The sequence below is a fragment of the Sycon ciliatum genome, chromosome 4 (genome assembly GCF_964019385.1).
Source record: "Sycon ciliatum chromosome 4, ocSycCili1.1, whole genome shotgun sequence".
NCBI lineage: Eukaryota > Metazoa > Porifera > Calcarea > Leucosolenida > Sycettidae > Sycon > Sycon ciliatum.
The window spans coordinates 16,171,537-16,185,769 of NC_088646.1; the positions used below are offsets into that span (position 1 = coordinate 16,171,537).

Below are 14,233 nucleotides of genomic sequence, written 5' to 3' on the forward strand. Positions count from 1 at the left end.
CAAGGATTTTTTGGCACATTTCTTGTTTCTTTTTTTTTGCTACCATCATGACGACATACACCGATACGGCGTCCATGGCAACAGCGAGGCCACGTAGCTTTCGCCATCTTTCACATTTTGTTGAATCTCCGGGGGAAGAAGTCTGTGTGGCCAAGGTGTTTGTGTCCTTGGAAATTTGATTTTGCTTTGGTGTTATTCACCGTTCGCCAAACACACTACGAAAGGTAGCTTACACTTGAGGTGCTGTCTCCGACAGTTTTTTAGCCTGACGATTTGGGATTTCTCTCAATTTGTGGTCCAGATGTGGCAGAGCGTTCTCGCCGTATTGGCTCTTGTGGCTAGTGCGTCAGCAGTATCACCAATTGGAGTTTTGTCACAAGCTGACCAAAGCCGCCTAGGGAAGGTTTTCTCATCTGGACTAGCGTCATCAGATGTAGCATCTATTCATTATTCAGCGGCTGGATTAGGTCTGCTTGGCGCCAGTATTCCAAATAGCCAGGTACATTGATCTGTTTTTTTTAGAAATTGTATTTCTCGATTTGTGCCCGGATTGTGATGATGCTGTCATGATACATCAGTTGAACATGCCCTATGTGCTTTAATTCGACTTTGGTGTGTATTGAATCAGAATGCTTGTACTCAAGTAAAGAAGGGGTTGAACGCCCAAAGCGCTGAGTCGGTATACCATGCCGCATCTGCTGCGAAGGCACTTGGAAATTGCAAGGTTAGTCGAATTGTTTTTGCTAAACATACTATTGAGAATATTGACATTTAATTCATTTTTATTATTATCCTGTAGATGTTATTGATTAATCACGTTGAAAGTCACAATGGGAAACTGATAGTAGGTATAGTCCCAATATTCCATTACCAATGATTGTTTATTTGCGTGCAATATTATTGAAAAGAATGCAGAAAATGTCTTCGGCAATGGATACCTCATTTAGACTCAATGTAAAAAATTCATTGTGTTTCTTTTTTTTAATTATTGTGCAAGGCATAAACATTCACTACAGTCGTGTTTGTAGTCTATTCTTTTGTCGTTGTTGACTTTTGTTGCGTTATTTCACGACATGTAACTTGCCTACAGAGCGGACCCTGTGACTTTACCATTGTATATGATCCCTGTGTACGTTGTTCAGATGTACAAAATCCCGTGGGTGTGTACATGCCCGGTCGGGTGTGCATTGTGTGCTATACACGCACATTTTACGAATTTAGCGCAATAATCAATGGAAGACAATTGCCTTTTCAGCATCACGTTAGCTAGAGCCAACAACCAGCTGCTTGATCTTTCAAAAAAATAATTGTCGTATGAAATGCCTTCAGGGCACATTTGTAGTGGAAATAATAGTTAACACAATTTGAAATTCTTCCAATCCTTTCAATAGTCTGTACATTTAACACCCAACCAGGTCTACGGGGTTCTACTAGATTCTACTGGATTCCATAGGGTTTGCGCATCTGTACAGCGTGCATGAGACTAACTGTGCTTCGATACCATCCGCATGCTATAGTTTTCACAACTGGTATCACTTTGATATTGAAAATTTCATACTTGTGTATGTTTGTAACTCGTGCTATCGGCTTGCTCCTTGTTCATTCTACCACTGCAGTTGGACATTGCAAATGCCGACTCTGTTTTGAGCATTGCTGATGGTACCGATTCTCAGCCCATCTACTATGCTATTGCCGCTCGCAAGGCTCTTGGCCTGCCAGGTAGGTGCTTGTGTTTATGTCTTTGTGCAATTGTAAGTTGCTACATCAATATTAGCTTCCCATGTTTGGCCTTGTGTGTATTGTGAATTTGTGACGCATTCATAATTTTCATTGAGGCATCGTTTTAGTTGTGAATGAGTTTTTTGTGAAAAATGCTTTTCTGGTTCTGTGCAGTTGATGCTGCTGCCGCTGCCAAAAGCTTGGTATCGGTTGTCCAGGGAAGCAAGGTTTCCATTGCCAGGTAAAGCTTTATTTGCAAGTTTGTTTCGGTCATTGCTGAATTGAAGTGAACTCTCCTAGTGGTACGAGTATTTATATTTATTGCATCATCCAATCCGAGCAGTACATGTACAGCTAGTTCCTCTCAATGCTCCTATGTTGCAAGTTATGTTTTGTCACCTGGTCAACATAAACCTTCAATGGTCATAGTGCACAAGGATTTCTTTCCTAGATTTTTATTAGGGCTGAAGACTTTTGTTCGTTTAGCTTCGCAGAACGAACGTTCATGAGGTGACGAATATTGGAACTTATTTTTCTTTTTCCTGATAAGCTCCTACTCTTGGTACACGGAATCTGTGTGAGTATGAGCACAGTTTGCTGGCCACGCGCAGTGCTTATGGTGGAGAAGATGTGGAGAGCGATCCACGTGTCAATAGTCTCCCAGAGACAAATATTTAGCTCGTTGATTTTCTACGTACCTGAGTGACGGCACCACAGCGTGGTATGCGCGCAACCTTACGGAGCCATCCGGCAGCGCTTCTGGGGCAATGTTGCTCTGAATGGCGAGCGAGGCATGGCCACTGAAGTCTGTGATGGCAATGGCGTTCATTTCCTCCCGAAGTAGACTTTCTTGGCAGTATCATGCCCATGTCAGAACTCTGGCAATTTTCTCGAGTTATCAATAAAGAATATTCGTTCCTACGTTAGCGTCAATACGTTCGATTACTGAGACATTGTGTTCGTTTCAGCCCCAGGGCACACGATAACGGTCGGACATCGGACATTTTCCGACCATTTTCAATTCGAATCGGGCGCTTTTTTTCTTGAACGGACAATCTGTCCGATCGAAATTCACAAAATAGCGTCGCTGGGAAAGAGAACGGCTGAGGACAATGGCGCTCTGCCTGGGAAGAAGTCTCACGAAGTCGGAGCAGCAACCTGTGACAACAGGGTTTTACAGCAAGACAGGGAGCTGTCCACTTCAGTGTAGCTCCAGTTTGAGCGTAGCAAACGATCGAGGATTTGAAATGAAATTTCTTCGCTTTCTCGCTACAATAGGAACTATTCCGCGAGGCGCTTGTACACTCCGAAATATTGAAAACGTCCCTGTTCCAGGGAAACAAGGCGTCAGAAATGTGTGCCAGCTTGCGATATGCCTCTATCGAAAGGAGCAGGCTTCTGCAAATCCAGTCAAGTAGATCTACGCTCCTGTTGCACAGGCGCTGTGCAAGATCGACGGAGCAGCAGCAGCAGCGAAATAAGTCAGAAATTCAACGTCGCGTAGAAACTACGTGCTGTTCAAAGAGCACATCGCGTTTGCAAAGATGGGAGTCTTCAGCCAACTCGAGTAGTGACATGTTGTCGATCTTGGAGCTGGCAACAAGAAGTTAGAATGGGCAAGCAGATGCCCACTTTGTCTTTTGTCGACTGCGTAAAAATGAATGTCTTTGATCTGCCGCTGAAAAACCAGGAAACACTGCACGCTCATATCACACTCACAGTTACTATGCTTGCTGAAAAACGCACAGCGATTTGAATCAGAGTTACAATACTTGAGATCAGTGTGATGATCATCAATGCATTGCATGTGTGCATTATGCAGTGGTGTCGTGTGTGAAATTGGTGAAGACAATAATAATTATTTTTTATTATGAGTGCTGAGTACCAGACTTGTAAAAACAATCACAGTGTCCGGCCATGTCCGACCGGTTCCAGAAGTGGCAGGACATTGTGTCAGAGCAATTTCGAAATCTTATCGTGTCCCCTGAGCCCTAATTTGTATATAGGCTTGAGGCACCCAGCTTCCACTGTGATTTTGCTCTTTGTTTGAGAGTTCCGACTGTACTTATGATCCCTATCATGTGTGTTCACTGCAGCCACGGATATGCACTACTTGCTGCCAGCATTTTGGGAAAGTCTGATGCCCTGAAGCCTGTTGTTGAGACCATCGAGGTATGTATTTTCATGCCTAGTGTGCTATATTTTGACTTGTTAGGACCTGGTGCAAAGGTGCACTGTCAACTCAGCTCTTGCAAGTGGCTCCTTTGGGGTGTAGAATGTCATGGAGGCAATCATGACAGGTGGGCATGTAGTGAAGGTTCTAAATCAAGTGATGAACCTATCACCTCGCCATTCTGTGCAGATCCCGTGGCAAGTGCATTGTGGCCCAATGCATAACATTTTGTTGTATCTTCCAGAGCTCCATATTTTACTTGATAACGCCCATTGTTTCTATCACCCCTTTTTGTCCAGTAGTGTTGTCAAGGCTGCTAATGTTGTATCTTCACTCGTTAATAATTCAATGTTTATTGCCCTTTCTCCGAAATATACATGTATGCCATGTAACTACATCATTCCATCATTTTCACTATTAATATTAAAACTGGAGGTGGAATTGAAAATGCTCCAGCTAACTAGCTTCTTTTCAAGGCTGTTGTGTGCAGTTCTGCAGGGAAGACTGATCAACCTTGTATCGGTGTGTAGTGTCACAAGGATAGAGCATCTTGTTCTACTAATGTAATGTTCTATTTTCTTGTTTGCTCTAATTGGGACAGGATGTGGTAAACTTTGCTGATGAATATGGTGGCAACGTTCTGCAGGTAAGCTGAAGCATTGATACGGTGTTCTTGACTTATCATTGAGTGATCTTGCTGCTTTGTCTTCCTGGATTGCATCCACTTGGTTGAAGAACCTCTCTGGGAATTACTTTGGAGTGACATGTATGTTGTTGTCACCAGGGTCCGTTCATCCCTTCATCACTTTTCTCCTAACTGCACAGCAGTGCGTTTTACTGGGCTCACATTATGAAGTGCTGTACGATCGCCCTGTTGTGTTGTAGGTAACACAGCCAGCTCCGCCCGGAGCTCGAAAATTCATGGTATTACTGCAGGTAGTAGACATGCAACCGTCAAGGCGGCGAGGAAAATTCAAGTTGTAATTTGACTGTGTGATGCTTGTATTTTTACCTTGTCAATTCCAGTTCCTTCACTATGACCAGGACGGTCTTCCCGTGACTGCTGCCATTGTCAACGGCATGTTTGCACTCTCCTCAGGAGCACCAGCTGGTGTCAAGGCTGTAAGTTAGCTGTACTTTTTTTGTATGTGTGTTTCACTTTTATCGTATCGAACTTTGAGGCTCAGGGTGTTCGAAGATACAGGATGGCAAGGATGCAGATGCTGGAACAAGTACCGTGGAAATCCCTTGATCCTGGCACATTGGAACCGAACTGTGCCCGCATATAAGAATTGTCTGTCACCTGCTTGGGACATCCATACTGTTCACTCGTACATGCAACTAGTTGTTGTTTGCCTTTCTATTAATATATTTTATGCTGTTTTCGTGGAAATTTTTGTGACTCGGAGATCAGAATAACGCCCGGTAGACGGGCTGTCCTGATCTGAGGAGCCCGAATAAGGGGGTTCTACTGTACATGAACTATTTCCCCCCTTTTTTTGGCACTTGTGCATGTGTGTGTCTGTGTGTATGCTGTCCGTCCAGGATCAAGTCATCATGCTTGCCAACTATTTCCTCAGAAGCCGCTTCACCGCCTCTGCTGCTGATGCATACCATGTCCTCATGTCCCTGAAGACTATTGCAGGTGGAAAGGTATGTGATCTGCAACGTTTGCCTGGCGCATTTGACTAGGGGTAGGTGGTTTGCCCAAAATAGTGTTCTCGACACGTATTCCCCATGCTTCCACTGATACTCAGAATGGTTCCAGTTGTCCACCAACAGTTGTAACTCTGTGTGTGTGTGCGTGCGTGCGTGTGCAGTATTTACACGTTTTGTTGCTTTGTAATTTTAGCAATTGTATGGTTTTTGTTTCTATCTGTGCTGGCGTTTGCAGTACTCACCTATAACGATGAGCTTGGTTGGCTCTTCATCCGTCTCTGCTGCCAAGCCTGTTGTCAAGGTATGTCCACTTCAGAGTCCATATACAAAGTAGTATTCAGTGTTCGGAATGTTTTGTGCTTCGACGCCCGTATCCATATTTTTATTGCATGTCTCTCTCCTTTCCAGCTCCACCCTCCCCTTTTTTGCTACTCCCTGCTTGGTGTACAGTCAACTTTGCGTATAGCGACACTCGGCGGGGCATCAGAAAAGTGTCCTTATTCGCGAAGTGTCTTTATACCCGAAGTCGCATTACATGTATTACAGTTAGGTGGGACTTTGCCCTGGGCATGGAAATTCTGTTGTTATACGCGGATTGTCGTTTTATACGCAGTCGGTATTAGCGAAGTTGACTGCATGCTATAACTCTTGATGTGTTTTGGATCGTTCTGTGTGCAGGTCCGTGCCACCAACTTGCTTGATGCCGCAGTCAAGGGTGTTTCTGTCACTCTCGTCGCTGCTGGTCAGCAGGATGAGGAGGAGCTCGTTTCTGACTCTAAGCTCAAGGCTGATAAGAAGTGAGAGCAATACGGTGTAGCTCATGTTACTGGTTATGTCCTCTGCCCTGCAATGTGTGTTGGGAAAACGCCGAGTCGGTTCTGATCATGCCTGGAAAAGTAATAGCCAGGGTAGCTGGCTGACCAATCACGGGCATAGTTGTGCACTGTACTGTCTGTAGCTTTTTTTGTGTACAATAATGACATGAGCTGTGTACAGCAGTAGAATCTGTTGTTTTCATGTGCACTGAACATTGTTTCTATGTTCCTGCTCTCTCCCATGCACAGTGGTGAGTTTTCCGCTGACCTCTCAGGCAAGAACGCTCCTCGTGGTGCCTATTCTTTCAAATTCACGTGAGTACCAAGCAGTCAAAAGCGATTTTTATGCATTCTTATTTCAATTTATTTGCTGGGGTTCTGGAACTTCTGTCATTGGGCACCTGGCTTCTGTCGGGAAGGCAAAGGTGACTAGGGAGAGGAGTGCTAGCTGTGTCATCCCTCACGCATTGAAGTGGGGGGTCCCTGGTACTTGGCCGATGTGCATCGAGCATTGTTTGCTGGCCACCTGCACATAAGTTACATGTGTAATTGTTGTCTTCACTGCTACCTGCTCTTAGCTTTTGGAGGAGATCTCTTCCCTGCAGGTTTCTGTCCTGTATTACACTGCTGTGCCTGTTCTTTCCTTTGACACCCCTTGTTTGGCTGAATATCGTTCTGTCTCGCAGTGCTTCTTCCTCGGACAAGCAGTTCGTTGAGCTGGAAGAGTTCTCTGTAAGTGCTTGATTGTGGACCTGACTGGTCTCCATGCGATACACGTGCTGTGGACATTTTTGTGATTCTGTGCCTGTATTTCTGTGGAACTATTGTTTTTGTGGTGTCTTGAATGTTCTACTTCTTTTCATCGAAAGATGATCCATACCCAATATACACTGGCTGATTTGATGTGTGCCAAACATCATTCTTTAGAAATCATCGGTGTAAGTAAGTTTGTTGCTTCCCATTTGTTCCTAGGTTGATGTCAACTTGGTTGACCCCGTGAAGATCACCTCTGCTGAGTTCGTTATCCTGGATGCTGACCAGGATGTCAAGGCAAAGACTGTTAGGTAGGAAGCCACCAGTCGTACAGAAATCAGCATTTCTTTTCCTTTGTTAGCTGCTGTAAATATATGTGTGCGTGTGTGTGTGCATGTTTGGATATGATAATGTATGTGTCATCCCTGAGTGCGGGATCAAACGGTTCGAGAACCGGACAGTGGGAAAAGGTGCGCGAGGTCATTTGAGTGCACGTGCATGTGTATATACGGGAGTGAGAACCTGACAGTAGCATGACGGATCAGAGTTAAATGCTGCAAAACCGTGTTCTTCACAATCACATGCATGCGGCCTTTATTAAAATAACCAGCAACCCATCTAGTATCTCTTAATTTGCTAAATCCTATATATAGGATTTTGGTCATATTTTTCAACTCAAAATGGGTGTGGCACGAGCATAGAGAAAAGTATGTGACCAATTCTTCCTTGCTAGGTCTTAGTAGATATCGAGAGTTGAATAAGATAATTTTTTCAAACACTAACATCTCAGGCTCATCTCCTTGCCCAATATTACTAAGGCCTGTGCCCTATTTTTCGAATCCTATATATAGGATTTGAGATTTTATTGGACCTTGTTTTATCCTTAACACTGGTAGTTTCATGACGGCATGTGCGATATGTCGTCATGAAACCACACCTGCAATTTTCTGCTGCACATTCACTGCTTCAGTCCTTTCCATGACAGCAGCTGAACAAATATGCTCAAATTTCCAATTTTTGCTGAAAATGGGTATTCATCAGAAATATTATCGCCCTATGAATCTAAAATGTGAACATTCATGCCTCAAACATATTTACAACTTCCATGAAAACCATTATGCCGTTATTACTGGTCGTGATGACCAATAACAACGGCATAAAAGGCACACATTTTCAAATCCTATATATAGGATTTTGGGCCAGCAAATTAAGAGATAGTGCACCTGAAGATGACTGTAGATTTAAGTGATGACTTTGATCCTTGATCATGATCAGCACCAGTACTGAAACAAAAGACTTTTGTGGTCCGGCCTAGTCAGGCTTATGTAGCCCTTTCCTCGGTGTCATCTGTACATTCCACAATTTCACTGTACATTATAGCTGTTAGTCTAACTCAATGTATCGCTTGTCATAGGAGTATACGTGTACAATGTATCAGCGGAACTTGGACGGGTTGTGTACGGATGTGGCAGAGATGGGACAGAGAGAAAGAGGTTGTCGCTCGGTCAACACTTCCTCTGTGACGAAAAATATGGGGAAAGCTCTTGTCAAGATATACTTTGTACAGATTGTGTGGCTCTTATTGTCAATAATAGACTGTGGTTCGTGTATGTGTGTTTGTGCCTGTGTGTGTAGCTTGTCCTATCCCAAGACCAGCTCTGATAAGCTCTCTGCTGACCAGCACCAGCGCCTGGCACTGTCATTCAATGCTCAGGACTCCCAGGGCGAGGCTGTTGTTTTGCACCAGGTACGAGTATAGCCAAACCATTCACAAACTCCCTGGATGTGGGGGGCTGCCCATGCTTGGAGAAGCTGTGCTTGCTATTGTCTTCGCTATATCTGCCTTGTGGATCTTTATAAGCCGTCAACATTGAGACTTGTGTGTCCGTGAATCAGATTTGCATTCTGTGACATGTTGTGATTGAGAGCGTGTTCTCTCTTCTCGTTGTCTTGTAGATGTTTGTCCAGATGACCCACCGTGCCACTGGCCAGGAAATTTTCTTTGTTGCCGAGTCTGATGAGGACCGTTACAAGTGTGAAGTGGTGAGTGTACTCGTGTATCCAGTTTGTATGCAGTTAAGAAAAGTCTCAATTGCTAGCTGCCACCAGAAGGTAGTGTAGATCACTGATAGGCTGTGGGGGCAACGGCTTGCTTTACCTGGTATTGACTATGGAGTGGTTTCACATCTATCACATGAACATACAGGACCGCCATGTTGGTTCCAACTCCACTCAACCCCTGTATCTATGGGACACATAATATCGGCCATGTTGGTTCCACTTTCCACATGACATGATCACTTTCTACAGAAATTTAGTCACATGACAAAGATGTGAAACCACTCTATTCCATGTAGTCCAGTGTCTATTGGTTTTTTGTGTACTTGAAGGACATGTGCTAAGTTAGTGGGCGTGGATGTATTCTCATGTATAGTTGATCTGTGTGCATCGCTCTGCGATAACATGTGTCTGTGCCTTTATGTTTGTTTAGAATCTTGGATCTGCTGCAAAGGAGTCCTTCAACTCCAACTCTGGAGACTATGACATGGTGAGTTGACAGTGTACCACAGTACATCCTGATCCTCCTGCTTACACTCTGTTCATTTATAATTGGTGTTTTTTTTTTCAAAAGCGAAAGGCCTTGGCATTTTTTGTCGCCACTCGCCCGCCCTTTCTGAAAGTAAAACGAACTTCAACAAAGTATTGATTTCAATCTTCGGCAGCTAGTAGTACATGTACTGGGTATTGGCCGTGTGCATGCAATACTTTTGTTTAACCCAAACTTCTAAAACCCAGCCACCTCCGAACGAACAGAAATCTTTTTGAAAATCAATCAGTAACCTTGGACCATGCAATAACAGAGTGGTTCTGTTTACGCGGGGCCCATTGGATGACCCGCATCATTGGTACTTTATGGTACAGTGAAACCTCGTTAGGAAGAACACTGATAAGACAAATGTTTGCTTAAGAAGAACTAGTATTCGTAACTCCATTGGATAAACCACTGTGTATTCACTGGGTATAACATACGGATAAGAAGAACTCCCGTTATTGCGAACAAATATCATCGGTCCCTTGGTGTTCGTCCTAAAGAGGTTTGACTGTACATGTAATAAGAAAGTTAAATATTCGGTCAGGTTTGCACTGAAAATTGCTAGTAATTGCTCCTTCTTAGCGAGTTCCACTTTTCTGTTCTTTCCGTTTTAGAAATTTGCACTCCTGACTCGTACGATAGTTTTCACACCATGTCTCTTGGTGTTTTTTTAGTTTGAAACAGTAGTAGTAGTAGTATTGACATATCCGCGGCAAGCCGCTTATGTACAACGGCATGGGAGAGGATAACAAAAAATGAAAATGTATTATTGGGGAAATCCACGCTATTATCGAATATTCAACAATGACGGGTGTGGGGTTGAAACAGTGCAGTGTTGATAGCTGGACTTCCAGCATGACAAGTAATAACACGATGTTTGTTTGTTCTTCTGTGCTTGCCTGGTCTTGTCTTGTCCAGACTCTTATCGCTGGTGATGGTCTCGTCACTGAATCCGTCTCATGGAAGTTCGTAAGTTTTAATCAGATCAAATATGGCCCCACTCCTTGCTACAGGTTATATGCGTTCATGTCTTGTCCCTGGTCCTGTCTGGTCTCACAGTGATGTGAAGTGATGATGTTTGACTGGCTATATGTCTGTTACTGTGTGCCCAGGGCTCTATTTCTTTGTCATTCCCCGGCACTCCAGCAACAGGAAAGGCCAAGCTGCAGTATGGAGCCCGTCCAGAAATCCAGGTATGCTCCAACCACTGTGCGGATTTGGTGTGCTTATACTTTTTGTTAGTTGTTGCAATTGTGAATATGTGTGTGTCTTGTAGGTTCGACTGCATTCTGTGGAATGGTGGCTGTGATGGATTTGATGTTCGCTCCAAGCATTGCTGTTATGCTAGTGGTCTCCCAGTGGATGTATTGTTCGTCATGCTTCTGTTGCTTTCTCTCCACTTGATGTTTTTTTGTCCAGCACAAATTCCGCGAGCCAGAGAAGCGGCCTGCCGCAGTCATCTCCAATGCCTTCACTCTTGCCGTGCTGTCACCCATCCTCTTGCTTCTCGTTGCTGTGAGTCCTTAGATTATGATCAAGCAGTTGCCATGTGATCAGTATGAGTGAGCTAAAATGAATGCAGAGGGATCACTGATACAGTATACCTGCCGTGTGCCAACAAGTAATCAAACTACATGTACGTGTACTGTCAGAGTATTGCCTGTACAGGACTCCAGGTTGTTAGGCAAGCGTTGCACTGTTCTCATTTTCATGCTTGCCAAGATTCACTCGCTTCGAGATGTCTTGTGAAGCTGATGAATGTATTTGCTGGCCATGCTCCTGGGTCTACTACTTCCGCTAGTGCTTTCGCTAAGTGCAATCATTTACCATTATTGTATCTGTGTCTGTGTGTGTTTGTTATGGTGGTGTTGTTGTTCTCATTGTGGCTCCTGGTTATAGTGGATGCGTGTCGGTGTAAACCTGAACGACTTTAGCAAGGGTGGTCTCAATGGCATTCTCTTCCTGGCTGGCCTTATCGGTGAGTGTGCACACTGCTTGCTTACTTGTTGAGAGCCTGATGCAACTACTCAACGCAGTCCTGCACTTTTAAAAGTATGCCTTGTCGTGTATTGCCACGCTATCAACAGTACATGCAAGAGTGCAGCATAGCCTTAATTCAGTCTAGAGCTAAGCTGGGCGTTACCTCAAGCTCCTTTCTGGAAACAGATTAGGTGAAATCCAGGACAAGAAACCAACGTTCTCGACCCTTGCACATGCAGCATTTTCAATTATATAATGAGCTATTTTTGCTGTCCGGCCATTGTGCAAAATGGCATAGTGCTCGTTGGTGTAGGTGTAGTCTTCTTTACAATGTGTGTGTGTGTGTACATGTATGCTCTTCTCTGTGTTGTGTTCTGCAGCCATCATGCTTATTTATGCTTACTTCTGGCTGGCATCGGTAAGTCTAGGCACAGCACCTATCTTGTCTGTGCAGTTATCACGCTCTTTCATCTCAGCACCTGTGCGTGTGTGATAGAAAAGTTCATGGCTTCCTTGTGCCCGAACCTCACATATACACAGAGACACACACACACACACACACACGCGCGCGCACACACACGAATAATGTTGCTTCTTTTGTATGAGGTGAAGCTTATACACAGATTCCCAGATGTTTGCACGATATGTCAGCATATCGAATATATTTTCTCATAGGGGTAGGAGTAATTGTAATGCTTCGTTGTATCAAGCAAGCGTGCGAGTGTGAGATCGCCTAATCACAGCCTGCCGCGCAAAGCACGAAGGGCTGTGATGCAGGCTGATCGAACATGAGTATGGGTGTTTTGATTACGTTTCTGACCTGCACCCGCGCTTGTAAACTCATATCAAACTTATAAATATTTCGCGAAGGGCTGTGATTGGCTGATGGAACATGAACACGACTGTTTTGATTGGATTTCTGACATGAACACGCACTTCGATCTTCCTATCGCTCTTGAAAGCATGACTCCTTCTCGAGTAAAAAAATAAGCGAGCTTGATCGGTAAATCAAAGCCCTAGTGGAGCGGGCTTTGATCGTAAAATCAAGGCCCGCCTGGGCGGGCTTTGGGATAATCAAAGGCCGTTCAGCAAGTATGGAGTTCTAGCATGCCTTGATCACCTCATGTTACGTGTATGATGTAGGCCCTGCTAGGTGCAATGCGATTGGTCATTTCTGTACCTACAGTCATGTGACACGTCAGAATTACTGATTGGTGTGTCTGTCGTTTTGCCCTGCTTTTTCAGAACATGTTCTCTACTATCAAACTGCTGACCCTCGTTGGAATCCCAACGTTCATCTTTGGCAACCGTCTCCTGGCTGGAATGGCAGCTCAGAGTTAGAGGCAGTGAATGCCGTGGTCATGAGAACGCCCAGTGCGCTCGCTTGCTTTCTATCTTATTGTCATGGCTGCTTGCTACAACCGCAAGCAATGTCGCTTGGCTTGCAAACGGCTTGGCTGCTAGGACCGTTAAACTCTTAACCCTGCTGCATGTACTAGATGTGGAAGAAGGCCAACAACTGCAACAATCACAACCACAGTTTTCATCTCTTCCTTCTTCACTGATTGAACATAAAAATATTTCATTATATTCATGTACTACTTTTTGTTCTCTGTCCTAGATCATTTTGGGCAATTGAATACATTTTGAGATTGGTCCAAACCAATAAAGCGATACGTGGCCGGTGTGCTCGTGTGGTGTAACAGCTCTGCATCATACTACACCGACTGTGCGTGTGGGGGGGGGGGGCATCTACTGTCGGACTTACGGAGCCTTCTCCGTGTTAGCGTTGGATCCCTGTATAGTACTCTTGCGGGTCATTTCTCCATCACCCTTGCAGCCTGGGAGCGGACACTGCAAAATCCGTTGTTTATACATAAGTTACATGTAGTTATCTTTTGTTCGAACATCAAAAATTGAAAATGAGTCAATGACAAACGAACTCGACGCATCCTGTGTTTTGTTGCTTGCAAGCAAAAACTTGATCCTGGTACCTCTTGGTTCTCAATCATGGTCTTAGAATAACCAACACTGCCTGCTCATCTTTACTCTTGCCTACAGGAAAAGGGCATTGCGAGTTTCCCCTTTCCGCTCTCTCTCTCTCTCTCTCTCTCTCTCTCTCTCTCTCTCTCTCTCTCTCTCTCTCTCTCTCTCTCTCTCTCTCTCTCACACACACACACACACGCACACCTTGTGGTTCCCTAGTCTACTGCTGAAATTCTGTAAATAAGTTATAACCCACCCTAAATAACGCCTATGTCCGATAATAAGCCCAGTTTTAGGCGATGTACACTTCAAGTCCGTTTTAGCGCCCATGCCCGAAATAAGCCCAGGGCGGAATATAGTGGACAAGTGGTTTACCTATCAAATCTGTAATTTATCGCTACATTCTTGGTTACGACCAAATTTCCAGCTGTGGTTTGATGTACCTGTACCGGCCGCGCTCAGTGTGAATGGTGGTTCACTGAAACTAGTGGGTTGCTGATAGATTGATCTTCTGCAGATTGCGTCCGAAATAACGCCTATGCCCTAAAATAAGCC

At 44.4% G+C, this 14,233-nt stretch overlaps 1 protein-coding gene across 1 annotated transcript; it reads left to right on the forward strand.

The window, feature by feature from the left end:
• The first annotated feature begins 120 nt into the window (after nucleotides 1-120).
• On the forward strand, nucleotides 121-13,395 carry LOC135814672 (dolichyl-diphosphooligosaccharide--protein glycosyltransferase subunit 2-like). Its single transcript, XM_065327835.1, has 23 exons — nucleotides 121-224; nucleotides 302-499; nucleotides 629-724; nucleotides 1,617-1,719; nucleotides 1,894-1,960; nucleotides 3,816-3,891; nucleotides 4,494-4,538; nucleotides 4,919-5,014; nucleotides 5,438-5,545; nucleotides 5,787-5,852; nucleotides 6,230-6,348; nucleotides 6,616-6,681; nucleotides 7,053-7,098; nucleotides 7,339-7,430; nucleotides 8,755-8,866; nucleotides 9,076-9,162; nucleotides 9,611-9,667; nucleotides 10,631-10,681; nucleotides 10,825-10,905; nucleotides 11,132-11,227; nucleotides 11,612-11,690; nucleotides 12,073-12,110; nucleotides 12,938-13,395. The coding sequence occupies exons 2-23, from the start codon at nucleotides 302-304 to the stop codon at nucleotides 13,031-13,033; spliced, it is 1,875 nt and encodes a 624-aa protein (XP_065183907.1). The 5' UTR covers nucleotides 121-224; the 3' UTR covers nucleotides 13,034-13,395.
• The last annotated feature ends 838 nt before the right edge of the window (nucleotides 13,396-14,233 follow it).